The 12314-nt window shown below is 41.8% G+C and overlaps 1 protein-coding gene across 1 annotated transcript in view; it reads left to right on the plus strand.

Moving 5' to 3' along the window:
- prex1 (phosphatidylinositol-3,4,5-trisphosphate-dependent Rac exchange factor 1) overlaps positions 1–12314 on the plus strand; it is a 60531-nt gene that overhangs the window by 39902 nt on the left and 8315 nt on the right. The window contains exons 17-28 of the mRNA XM_088370033.1: positions 1313–1405; positions 2707–2855; positions 2934–3019; positions 4898–5037; positions 5601–5745; positions 5929–6104; positions 6248–6409; positions 7097–7307; positions 8386–8653; positions 9124–9342; positions 11152–11240; positions 12211–12293. Of these exons, the coding sequence (XP_088226159.1) occupies positions 1313–1405; positions 2707–2855; positions 2934–3019; positions 4898–5037; positions 5601–5745; positions 5929–6104; positions 6248–6409; positions 7097–7307; positions 8386–8653; positions 9124–9342; positions 11152–11240; positions 12211–12293 (1821 nt within the window). The remainder of the gene's footprint in view (positions 1–1312; positions 1406–2706; positions 2856–2933; positions 3020–4897; positions 5038–5600; positions 5746–5928; positions 6105–6247; positions 6410–7096; positions 7308–8385; positions 8654–9123; positions 9343–11151; positions 11241–12210; positions 12294–12314) is intronic.

A 12314-nucleotide genomic window follows, 5' to 3' on the forward strand; every position in this document is an offset into this window, starting at 1 on the left:
GGCAGAAGTTATAATTGTTTTCTTTGACAACTTATGGAAAGAAGGATCTTTTATTTGATCACCATGCTCTTCATTATCGAGTAGGCCTCACAAAATTGGGTGTTCTCCTCCTCCAACAAACGTAATTTAAATGATCAAGTCATTAGCAGGGTTCAGAAGCCTCATAACAATCCTGATCATTTGAATCAGGTTGTAGAAGGGAAACATCTAAGACATGCAGGACAGCGGCCCTTGAGAACCGGCTTAGTACACCTCTGCTCTGAAACACGCATTAGAACACAAGACAACTGCCTTCTTTCACCCAACCACCATCTGCTGGTTCTCTTGTCAAGAATGAAGAGTTCATTGTGTCTTATTAGAATTTTCTCCCAGTGGCTTATGATGACTTATTTAAAACTTTGCTACGTTGATATTGAAGTGGGAGAGACTAATTCCCCAAGTAAGATCTTAAAAGCTCGTCTTAAGTTCTGCCCTCTATGGCTCATTGGCACATAATGTATCTGGTTGCATCAATGTTAACTTTCCATGGAGACACAAGCAATGACAATACCCGTCTTGGAGAGTGTTTCCTCTGCACATTCTTTAAGGCCCGCTTTGCTTTATAATTTGTCACTGTGTATACCGTATGTAATTCAACACCTATGTAGAGCCATGGCTCAAATTCATATTCAGACATGATACTTGCACCTTACAGTCAAAAGCACAATCAATCTTATTTTGTCATCTTAGCAAGGCCTTATAGATCTTTTAGACTGCACTCAGCAAGGGCCGGGTATAATTTTAGAAACTCTCTCCATACCATAGAACATCCTCCTCTCATCTGACACCATCGTCTCTAGCTTATCAGTGCTTTGGAGCAGGAAGATGGCCCTCACTTAATGAAAGCTAGCTAATGTGTTCACTAATGACAACATTGAGCTTACACTAAATGGGGAGTAGAGTGCAAGAAGCAGAGATGCTGTACATTACGCACTCTTACACTCAAACATACACCATTAGAGACCAGTGGACAGATTGCAAAGTTTCAGTGTAGATTAAATACAAATCGTAGGCAAATCGTGTGTTTAACATTGCATTCTCATCAGACATACTTCCTTACTTTCGTATTGCTGCACGAGCAGGTCATAATATTAATGACACAGCTAATGGCTGACGACAGCAACGATGATAGACTGCTAACAGTTCCAATAAAAAAAAAACAAAAACGGTAGTATTATCTGTGTAAAGGCAGAATATTCGATAGAGCTGCAAGTGGCCAATGACTGTACGTGCTAGACAGGTTAAATTGAGTAATTCAATCTTTGTGTGCTAGATTCACCCCGAGGAGGAGGATTACGGCTTTGAGATTGAGGAGAAAAACAAAGCCATTGTGGTGAAGTCTGTCACCAGAGGCTCACATGCAGAGGTAACACACACACGCACACACACTCAATGTTCCTTCCCCCTGCCTCATGGCATTAGTTCCTGTAGGTAATGGCTGTCTAATGTTTGGACGGCTGCTGTCCATCTCTTTCTTTCCCTGGAGGTGCTTTGTTGTGATTGGATGTCGGGCCACTGGGCAGGTCCACTCACATCTCCTTCACAAAAATAAGACACACAACAAATAAAATACAATGTGCCACATGGTGGACTGGAGGTTTTTTTTTTTGAACACATGCAAGGCACTTGGAGCTACACTCCAAATTCTTAGCTCTAGGCAGAGGATGTTTTTGTGTGTGAATGGATTTTATTGATACAAATCAGCCATATGCACCTGGTGGCTATCTCAGGTAACAATTTAGTCTTGATCCAAATGAAGATCATTTGGTCTTGACAAATGTCTCAATTCTACTTGGTGCCATTTCTTTATGTCATTTCAGTTTCCCACATTGCTCTCCTTCTCAGAGTCTGGATAATCTCTTTCTGTTTCTCTGTACTGTTTTCACAGTAGACCCTCAATCTCTGCTCTCTTTTCTCCATTCCTCTCTTTCCCACTTTGTCTTTTATTCATCATCCTCAGTGTCCCCAACCTCTCCACAATAATACCCTTGGTAGTTGTGACACAGCCTGTGTGACAGAACATTGAATGCTGCTCAGCTGATTCCCATGGGGCTCTCAAAGGGGTTCTCACACACTCACTCACGTGCATGCACACGCACGCACACACAGCCTTTTGACTATGATACTATTACATCAAGTCAGGCAAACTCGTCTCTGCTCCTCACGGTCATTCATCCATCCTGGGCCGTTATCCAGAGTCGAGGCCCCAGCTCAGCCAAGGCCACCCCTCCGGATGTGTGTCCAGGACACTGGACTCACACGGGGCACACAGTCTTCTCACAACGTGACTCTATTTCATGTCCTATAGCAGGTCGCCACGTAGTGGGAGTATCATTTGTCGCAGGTTCGTTAAAGCTTGTTCCTGACAAAAACAAGCAAAGCATGCGTCAGGATGTTACATTGTATGATTTAAGAAATGTCTTGTACGACATGATAGTGAATGACAGTTTACCGAGCTTATGTTTCACACCAAAAGTACGGTAGGTTTCGCACTGTGCCCTTTATTATTATCAAAACTTCACAGTACATTGAACCTGGTAACGCAAGTGCTGAGCGGTAATACTCGACGCAGTCCTCTCGTGACACTGCTAACGATCCGACTGCAGGCATAGTGGGACGGTGTGACCTATTATTAAAACGGTCATGCGTGTCCATCTGTCTATCCAGATGGCAGGTCTGCAGGTGGGCAGGAAGATCCACACCATCAACGAGGACCTGTTGTTCCTCAGGCCTTTCGCTGAGGTGGAAACCATGATCAATCAGGCCTTCTGCGTACGACGCTCCCTGCGGCTGCTGGTCACCACCAAAGCCAAGGAGTAAGTCAAAGCACACACAAACAAACACATGCACTCAAGCATGGGCTACTCCGGTCTGACGGGTTATTTCTCTTTCAGGATCGTGAAGGTCCCTGACAACCCAGACAGCCTTTCCTTTCGACTACGGGGCTCGTCACCCCCTCATGTCTACGCCGTAAGGAAAGGTGAGTCACCTGTTGCATTGACTGCATGAAATTAATTCCCCTGTGGCATGTAGGCTCGAGTGAATGTCCACATTGCCAGATTTTGAACCGCTTTTAAGTGCCTTTTGAAATACTCGAAATGACAAATTTTGATAGTTACGGGAAATTACACTATAACATAAATGACCAAATATAGTTTCATAATCTTAAGAAAGAATATATTCGAAGCATTAGTAACTGAGATATTGGGGAATATGTTATTGCATGTTGTCAATGGAGATGCAAAAGCCATTCCTTGTGGAGGTCACCTGGAACAGTATTAGAACTGGAAAGTAGGTAGTTGCGAATTCCAATTTTTGTCACATTATCAACTTCTAGTCCTTCATAGATCCTTCAAGTTTGTCAATTGGAGTTATACTGTAGTCATGGAGAAATTAAGGGAATTCAGATCAAATGTGAGCGTTTACAATTTAATCAAGAAGTTCCTTGGGAAACAATACTATTCCACTTTATCTAACACATGATCGCTGATGGAAGTAACTTCCTTTGACAAAGGTAATAAACTCCAATAATAATCAAAACAAAATGTCTGTACTAGTTAGTTGCGGCTCATATGTTCACTGGCAAAGTAGTTTTGCTAATGACTACTGTGCAGCTGCCGAGGTGTAATTGAATTTACATTTCCTAAACTCACTTCCGGGCCTCGTATATTTTGCTGCTAGGGCCCCAATGTTTGGCGATCTGTGCACATATTTCAGCAAGCTTATCCTTACAATGACACCATCAGTGCTGCTAAATGCTTTGAAAGCGTTTATGGTGTCAAAAAGACAAATAACTCGACTGAAGATGAGGTAACTCTATCCTTTAGCCACCTGTTCCATTCTGCCATTTTTTTTATGACCACCTGTCACCCATACAGCATTTGGTCAAGGTTCATATCCTTAAAAAGACCAAACTCTACTTCACAGACACTTCAATTGATGCCACTTTTGTGCACAATTCCATAAACGTAACCCTAACCAAAGCTGTTTTGAACTGCAATTGAACATTAATCACCAAACTCAATTTCCCTCTGTGGTGTCCAATTCGGGATCCAGCAGTGTTGTAGTTAGGTAACTGCCGGCACCTAAGGGAGGAAGTGATGCAAGAGATATTTTTAGATGGGAGTGATGCAGATAATGGAGGTGTTGATTGGGCATCCATTCGGTAAATCCATTAGGGGCTCAGAACAGCATGTTGTGGGGAAAAAAATGGGTGTCTGTTTTTTTGCTGGAACAAAAAAGCAACAACAAGAAAAACAGAAAGATGATGTTCCAAAACGCCTCAAATGAATTTTATTTTTAAAAAAATGAAATGCAGTTGAACCATTAGTTTCATCACATTTTGTTCTGATTTTAAACCCAATACAAAATAATGGAAATATTCATACATTACCCGGTTAAAACCTTAATTAAATAATATGAAGCTGGTAAAAAACTAAAAAGCATCATTTAATAATGAGAAGTAGTTGCTCATTCTTTGACATTCAGTATCACAATTTTATTAGTCAAAATAATAAAACAGGCTACCTCAATGTGGCTATGGTGACGCTTACTGTTTTCAATGCAAGTTTGCTGTCTTTAGCAACTTCTCTTCTCATATTCTGCTTCTCTTCACACTCGTCGAGCCAGTCCATTGTTTTGATAAAAAAGGTGGGAAAAAAGAAGAAAAAGTTCTGCAAACTGAGTTCTTGTGGGGTACACTTAAATTCTAGAATTAATCCTGCTCACTGAGCTGAGGTTTTGCAAGATTTTCCTGACCTCCAGTGACATCATCCATTACACATGGACAATTTATTTATTTAAACAATGCATTGCTGTCTCTCTGGCACTAACTGATCTCACCTTTGACCCTATGCAGGCTGGGAGGCAGCGGGGGCAGGGCTTCAGCCTGGTCAGGTCATCTTGAAAGTCAACGGCAATAACGTCAACCGCAGCGACTACCAAGAGGTTCTGGAGCACTTCAGCGCACAGCAGACAAACCTCGAGCTTCCCCATGTGGTGAGACGACACGCACGTACAAATCAAACATGCGGATACTCTATTACTATTTGTAGTCTGCAAAAAACATTCACATTCCCACCACTGTTTTGGCTTCAGCTCTGGGCCACATGGTGTTTTTCCATCTAAATTTGTGCAGAAAGGTAATCTCCCAAAATAACTGACATGTCGGTTTGTTAATCACTTTTGCCAATAATGTCTTGGTTTAATTTTGTACTTTGCTAAGTCCTGTTTGAGTTCAGAAGGTCAGTATTTATTATACTCAGCCAACATCCAATCTCTACCCCTCACGTCTGGGTAACAGGAAGTTAGTGGTGCCAAGCAGTTTTTCGCAGAGCTTTAAACAGAGTGGGATGTGCACTGTAGTGTTTTGCTTTCTTTTAGGCATTGCTCTTTCCAAAGCCCCTTCACTTATACACCGTCTTGCTTTAACTACTGGAATTCTGAATATAACTTCGGACACATTTGATGATTTATTATTACAATAGACAATAAGTTACCAATTTATTGTTGCAAATTCTATTTACTGATGTAGCATTTAATATTCATCTCTGGATCCTCAGTGTCAGTGGTTGTACCGTGCTTTTGAGGACGTGGAAGATCTTCAAGGCCAGCCAGTTTCAGCTGACAAGGAAGAGAGCCCGTTCAAGCCTTACCCGATGGAAAATGGCTCTGACCACAGTGAGGAAAATGGCACCAACGGAACAGGTGACTGATAATGTGCACCCCCCCACCCTCTCTTTCTAAATTGTTCTCGTTATTTTTTTTATAAATATACCTGGGGACGATTAAAATCCTATGACACTATGTTAGATGTGCTGATGCTTTGCTGAATGACACAGACTAGGTATTCATGTTTTTCTTTCATATGTATTTTCCTATGGCCCCCAGATTACAGACTGGGAAGTCTTTCTCTCTCTGACGACACACCGCTGATCAACTTGACTGTGGATAATGTCCACCTGGAGCATGGAGTCCTCTATGAATACGTCAGCACCGCTGGGATCAAGAGCCATGTTTTGGAGAAGATAATGGAGCCCAAAGGCTGCTTTAGCCTCACTGCTAAGGTGGTTATACTTTGCTGATGAATTAGTTTTAGGGATTTGCTAGGTTCCAGCTAGGCAGAATTTGTGTGTGTGTGTGCGTGTGTGTGTGTCACATGTCACGTAGTATATTTCTTAAACGCTTTCTCGACTGTCTCTTCACGCAGATTCTTGAGGCATTCTCTAGTGACGACAGGCAGTTTGTGAGTAACTGCAGCCAGCTCATCTCGCAGAATGACAAAGTGGTCACCATGCCACAGTATGAGTTCAGGCAGATCTGTGATACCAAGCTGGAGAGTATCCGATGGCGCATCAACCGTTACCGGCAGGTATGGAAGCCTCCTGGTCTTGTTTTAGTAAATATGAACTCTTTCGGATCGTTGTGGAGACATTTTGGCCCACCCTTCCTTGCAGAATTGCATAAATGAGCTATTTATAGCATTCAATCACATTCAAGGCCAGACTTTGACTAGGCCACTCCAAAATCTTTTTTTTAAGCCATTCAGAAGTAAAGTTGCTGTTTTGTTTTGGATTGTTGTCCTGCTGCAGAACCCAAGTGCGCTTTAGCTTGTGGTCACGAATTGATGACCGAAGATTCTGGCTGAGAATTATTTTTTAGTAACGAACAGAATTCATGTTTCTATGAATCACAGCAAGTCATCCAGCTCCTTTAGTACAAAGCAGCCCCAGAGTAATTTTGGTCTGTAGTTGTTTGCCTTGAAACTCTGCCCATTTTCTCCCATATTGTGGAGTCATTGCTAACGTTAATCGAGAGAAGGGAAACCGCATACATTTTGAGATTTTGAAAATAAATACATTTTCATAATACGTTTTCATGGCACTGTATGTTGTTCTTCACTACTGTTGTGGTACTTTATAAATACATTTTCATGGCACTGTACTAATATTAACTGTTATAGGACTGATTGCCATTGCCCTTTTCTGCTACAGTGATAATCAAGAATCGTATGTACTTCATCAATTCTTAATTGTTGTTTCCCACGTTTTCTCCCAAGTTTTCTTTGGAACTGCGAAACATGGCCTGGCCCACCTTCAGGCAAGCTAACATTCGAGCCCACCCGCTGAGCTGCATGGACTTTGTTCCGACCAACTTCCAAGTCAACCAGATGCAGGTTTCCTACCCCAAAAGTGCTACCTCTGCTGGCAGGACTTTTAGTATTCGCTTTGGACGGAAGAACTCTCTGTATGGTCTTGACCCGGATCAAGGTAGTACCATATTTATTGATAAATAATTGTACACTGTGTTTTCAGAACAATGCAATACTCTCATATTCCTTTGAATCCTTTGAGGTCAGTCTGTGACGGTATGAGTAGTAATAGCCGACCGACTTAACAGCAACTCAGCAATCACTCTGTCTAATTGACCTTTATGGCCATTTAAATCCCACAGAGCAGGGAATGGAATGCCATTAGTTTGCTATGGCAGTTCCCATAGTAAATTTGAAGAGCGGTTCGCCGTTTGGACCCCACTAGCCCTTGGCCACGTTCTTGCAACTGACCTGAAAATGAAAAGTGACTGGTGTCATTTGCCAACGCAGGAATGTGATGGCGCTACAGCAAAGGTCAAAGGGCGGAGAAAAACAGACTTTGCATGTATATGGAAAAAAAAAAAAGTCTTGGCACAATAATTCGACAAAGCAATGCAGGATTTATACAATTCGTCTTTGTTTGTAGTAGAGTTCCTTTTTGACTCTGAAATAGTCAAATAACTTCATCCACTCTCATGAGAAATGTAAATGCAGTGCAGCTGTCTAGACGACATCTCTTGCAGTTGCATCGTTCCTGTCAGGCCTTGCACTTCGTCAGACATCTGCCTTGCAGTTGGATTGAGCAGATGTTCTCTTTCATCTAAATAATGGAGCTTTTTAAAATAGAGTACTGGGCACTGCTTTATGTCAACGTTGCTAATAATACTCACTGTGGGTCCAAAGTGGGATTTCTCAGGTTACTGCAGCTTGTTTTATCTTTTAACTAAAGTAAACATTTAATCTAACTCAGCCTGTCAGCCGCGGAAGTGCATCTCAATAAGCTCGTCCCTAAACGGAAAGCAGACAAAAGTGTTACTTCATAACATTCAAACATCTGTTGTAGATATCAATGTCAGACAGTCAAGTCTGTTTTTCACCCACCGCAGCCCAAGTGTTTTCTACTCTGCCCTCTGCAATTCTTGATTCCATTCTATAAACATCTGCACTCTGTTATCGTGAATCGTCTCTCGATTGTATTTGAGTCTACCCAAACTCCAAGCTACTGCATTCTACTCCGCTCTTCTTTTTCTTTTCAGCTCAACTGAACCCGATGTCACACACCCAGCACTGTGTGACAAGCATGGGAGCTCCTTCTTGGAACTCCTCGGGCCTGGAAGGGGAGGACGGAGAGGAGTCTATAAATGGGGGCGAAGGTTTGACAGACAGCCGAGGTTACGGCGAAGGCGGCTTGAGCTTTTTGCTCAAGCAGGAGGACACAGAGACGCAGGACGCCTACCTTCACTTGTACAGCCGCCTGGATGTTGCTGTTAGAGAAATGAAGCAATATGTGGCTCAGATAGATGTGTAAGTTGGCATCGGTTGATTGTTCTCTTGTCTTTCGCTCAACAGGATATCATGACTTATCTTATCAAAACATTGGCCTAGACGTTTATGCGCGTCTCGCCTCCACAATGATATTTAGAAAACTCTGTGGAAAGAGTCTGGAGTTGTCAAGCCCACGTCATCATTTGGCCTTTTTTGGGGGGGGCTATGCGCTTTGCTTTGTTTAAAGCCGAGTATTTAAAAAAGGAACATTCTTCAGGCCCAAAATGTTTATGGGCCAGGTCAGCGCATGAATAGAAGAGAGAAATACGTGCTTTGTGAGTCTGTACCGAGGAAGGGGTGTAACATGCAACATTGAGTGGAATGTTTGATAGTGAGGGAGTCTTTGTCTTGTGACATAATGCAGAGTACATGATTAGCACTCTAAAATGACTCTGTTCATCAGGTTCTTTTTCTTTACTGACTTTTGTTTATTTCTTTGATTTCTCTAGTCTGTTGTCATCCATCACCGAGCCCACACAGATCCAGACAGGTGGGGGAGAAGCTCCCGTCTATGAGACCGGGCAGCCCCCTTCTTTGGGCCCCTCTGAAGACAGCTGCGACCAGGACAAAGTAGAGCAAGGTGGCATCAAGAGGGTTTGCTTCAAGGTCAACGAGGAGGACCAGGAGGACTCGGGTCATGACACAATGAGCTACAGAGACTCCTACAGGTGACTGAATCATGTCCTGAGATTTACGAATAGCTTCTAATGTCAACTACACTTAAGATATCTTTACTCATTCTGCAAAGTTTTTCTATTATTGGATAAACAAGTTCTTAGTGTTGTCAAGTGGAGACACAGGAAACCCTTGTCTCACACCTGGATTAAGCATGAGCAAGTGTTTAAACTGGTTTAATGACTTCACAAAGCTATAATGCAGCTCATTTCCCCCCTTTGGAGCCTGACAATTCATTCCAGATGTTGGCATCTTAATTTAAGATTGCGGGGCTAAAAATGACTTCAAAATGTTTTGGTCTGATTCTGTTATGTAATTTGTTTATTGTGAGCTCACTCATGATGTGTGTGTAATGTGTGTGTGCCTCACTGAGGCCTGCCCTCCACCACCCACAAAGATGCACTTATTGGTTGTTGGTGCGGTGGGACGGTCTATAATAGAGCCAAGCGCTTGGGGTGCGGCCTTCTGGCCCGGTCTCTCATTAAGGCTCAGCCACAATGTGTGGAACTACCTCATCGCAATAGGATGTGATGGAAAATGTAGGCCAGGGCCAGGCTTTGTTTGTTTGCTCACGAGTTTGACAATAACTTCAAGATTACGGTAGGAGGATGCACTGGGGAATATATTTATTAATCATCAGTCTTGCGCAGTGTCGAGAGTTGTACTATTTGAAAAGAGAGAAACAAGATAAAACTGGTCTACGCTCACAGATGGGTAATAATAAATGTCACTGCAGTAATTGTATGCAAATATCATGACCGAGGAGCTTCTGTTGGAAACTGCGGTGCAATAGGCTGTAAATCTCTTGTGTGAATCCTAATTCCTCTGAAAAGAGGAGTAGTGAGTTTGAGGCATGTTGTTGATCCCTTGTTGCTTCTTGTTCTTTAATTAGTGGTTTTTTTTGGGTCTCCTGGGTTTTGAATTGAACTGAAATTATGTACTGACATCATCACCTAGTGCGCTGGCATGTAATGTAATTACAAAAATACACAGCTGTCCAATATAGTCTTGACTTTAAATGACTTGCATCTCTATTTCTGTACATATGTTTAGTAAATGGTAAACAGTACTCATATAGCATTCCATAACATTGTGAATAATTCATTCAATTATTATTTGGAATATCATATGACTTATTATAGGATATATCATGTTATATTCACTGCAGCATTCACAAACACACTCATTAGATTAGCTGCATTGCTTGCTTGTATGAGTGCGCAAGTGACTAAAAAGCAAATAGTGAACCTGAGCCAAACTGGCGACAGATTGCCATGATAACACTGTCCGCTTAATTGCTGCCATCCTGCCCAACTCACCGAGCAGACACGCACATATACACATGAAAAAACACAAACACCCGGGCAGGTGAAGACTGTCCATTGCTCCCCTACTGTGCTATTCAGGATGATGACAAAAGCAGTCTTGTCGTGTGGTTGCACGGTGGACTTACTGCTAGGCCATCCATCATTTGTTTGCACTCTGTGAATCATTTGCAACACCTCTGAGCCACTCAAGTACGCACAATTAAAATTGCTGTATAATTTAAGCCTCGTAAATCGTAAGCTCCTGCGAATCCTGTTGAATCATGTCAACATAGGCCTATAAATACCTCAAAAAGTAGCAGGTCTGCACATTTACTGTATTCTAGTTTGACTCTGTTTTCCACATTTAAGTAATAATAGTTACTCTGAAAGCTTCTTCTGAAAGCTAACCCTATCACAGAAAAGGTGGAAAGCCACCTTTAGCTAGTATCTGTCGCATTTTAACTGTGTTGTTGTTTTTATGTGCTTTTTCATCAGTGAATGCAACAGCAACCGAGATTCCGTTCTGTCCTACACGAGTGTGAGGAGTAACAGCTCTTACCTGGGGAGTGATGAAATGGGATCAGGTAACAAAAAGTTGAAGAGAAAATGTAGTAAGGGGACAATTTTTGTTGTCATTAGGTATTCATCCAAAATGACACACTCTCCCTCTTTTTATCTGCTCTCACACATTTTCAGTCCTTTCTTTTATTCATTTTTTCTGCCGGGCATCTCGCCACATTGTAAAATAATCCCGCTCCAAAGCGAGAGCCGACGCAAGGAAAAATGTCTCACTGCAACTAACACAAAAAAACATATCTGCACAAAAAATTGATGCAGTTTTTCTTTGCGCAAATGTAAAATACTAATAAAAATACCACTTATTTGTTATATTTAATTATCAGAAGTATTCAAGTATGATGCTGAGGCGCTATAACATGCAGCCAATATCACACTTTAATTCTGCTATATTGAATAATTGAACATATGATGTGAGGGGTACACCAATTTGAAATGCTTCAAATTAGCTTCGTGGACCACTTGTTGAATATTTTTTATTTCTCTGTTCAACAATGGGGTGATAGACAACTGACACTGACTTCAACCCCCAAAAGTGACTTCTAGAGAAGTCCAAAATTCAACTGGTTCATGAAGCAAATTTGAAGCGTCATTTTCCCATTGCTGGCAATTTCTATCAACTTGGAGCCTAGTGATTTTGTTGAAGCCATGGTGGCTGCTGACCTTATCCAAATCATCTAATTTTGGTCTATAAAATGCATGGATTAACCGGGACTAACTATAGTATACATCCAAAAGGGCTCAAAGCACAAATAATTGACAATGTGAGTATGATTGTCATTTTCAAGAAGTCTGATCAGTTTTGTAAAATGTATCCTTATTTAAAGTCGAGTAAGTTTGCTGCAGAGATCCTGCTTCATAGGAGATAATGCTAACAAAACATGAAATTAATACTTGCCACTCATTGCAGAAATCAATATATATTAGTGTTGGGGGAAAAAAGAATTATGTGTGTGACACATGTGGTCTGCTTGCTAGGGGATGAGCTGCCTTGTGACATGAGGATCCCCTCAGACAAACAGGACAAGCTGCATGGCTGTCTTGAGCACCTTTTCAACCAGGTAGGTTCACTTTGGAATAAA

This window comes from Syngnathus floridae, chromosome 2 (genome assembly GCF_059516105.1).
Source record: "Syngnathus floridae isolate MCC-2025c chromosome 2, RoL_Sflo_1.0, whole genome shotgun sequence".
Classification (NCBI taxonomy): Eukaryota; Metazoa; Chordata; class Actinopteri; order Syngnathiformes; family Syngnathidae; genus Syngnathus; species Syngnathus floridae.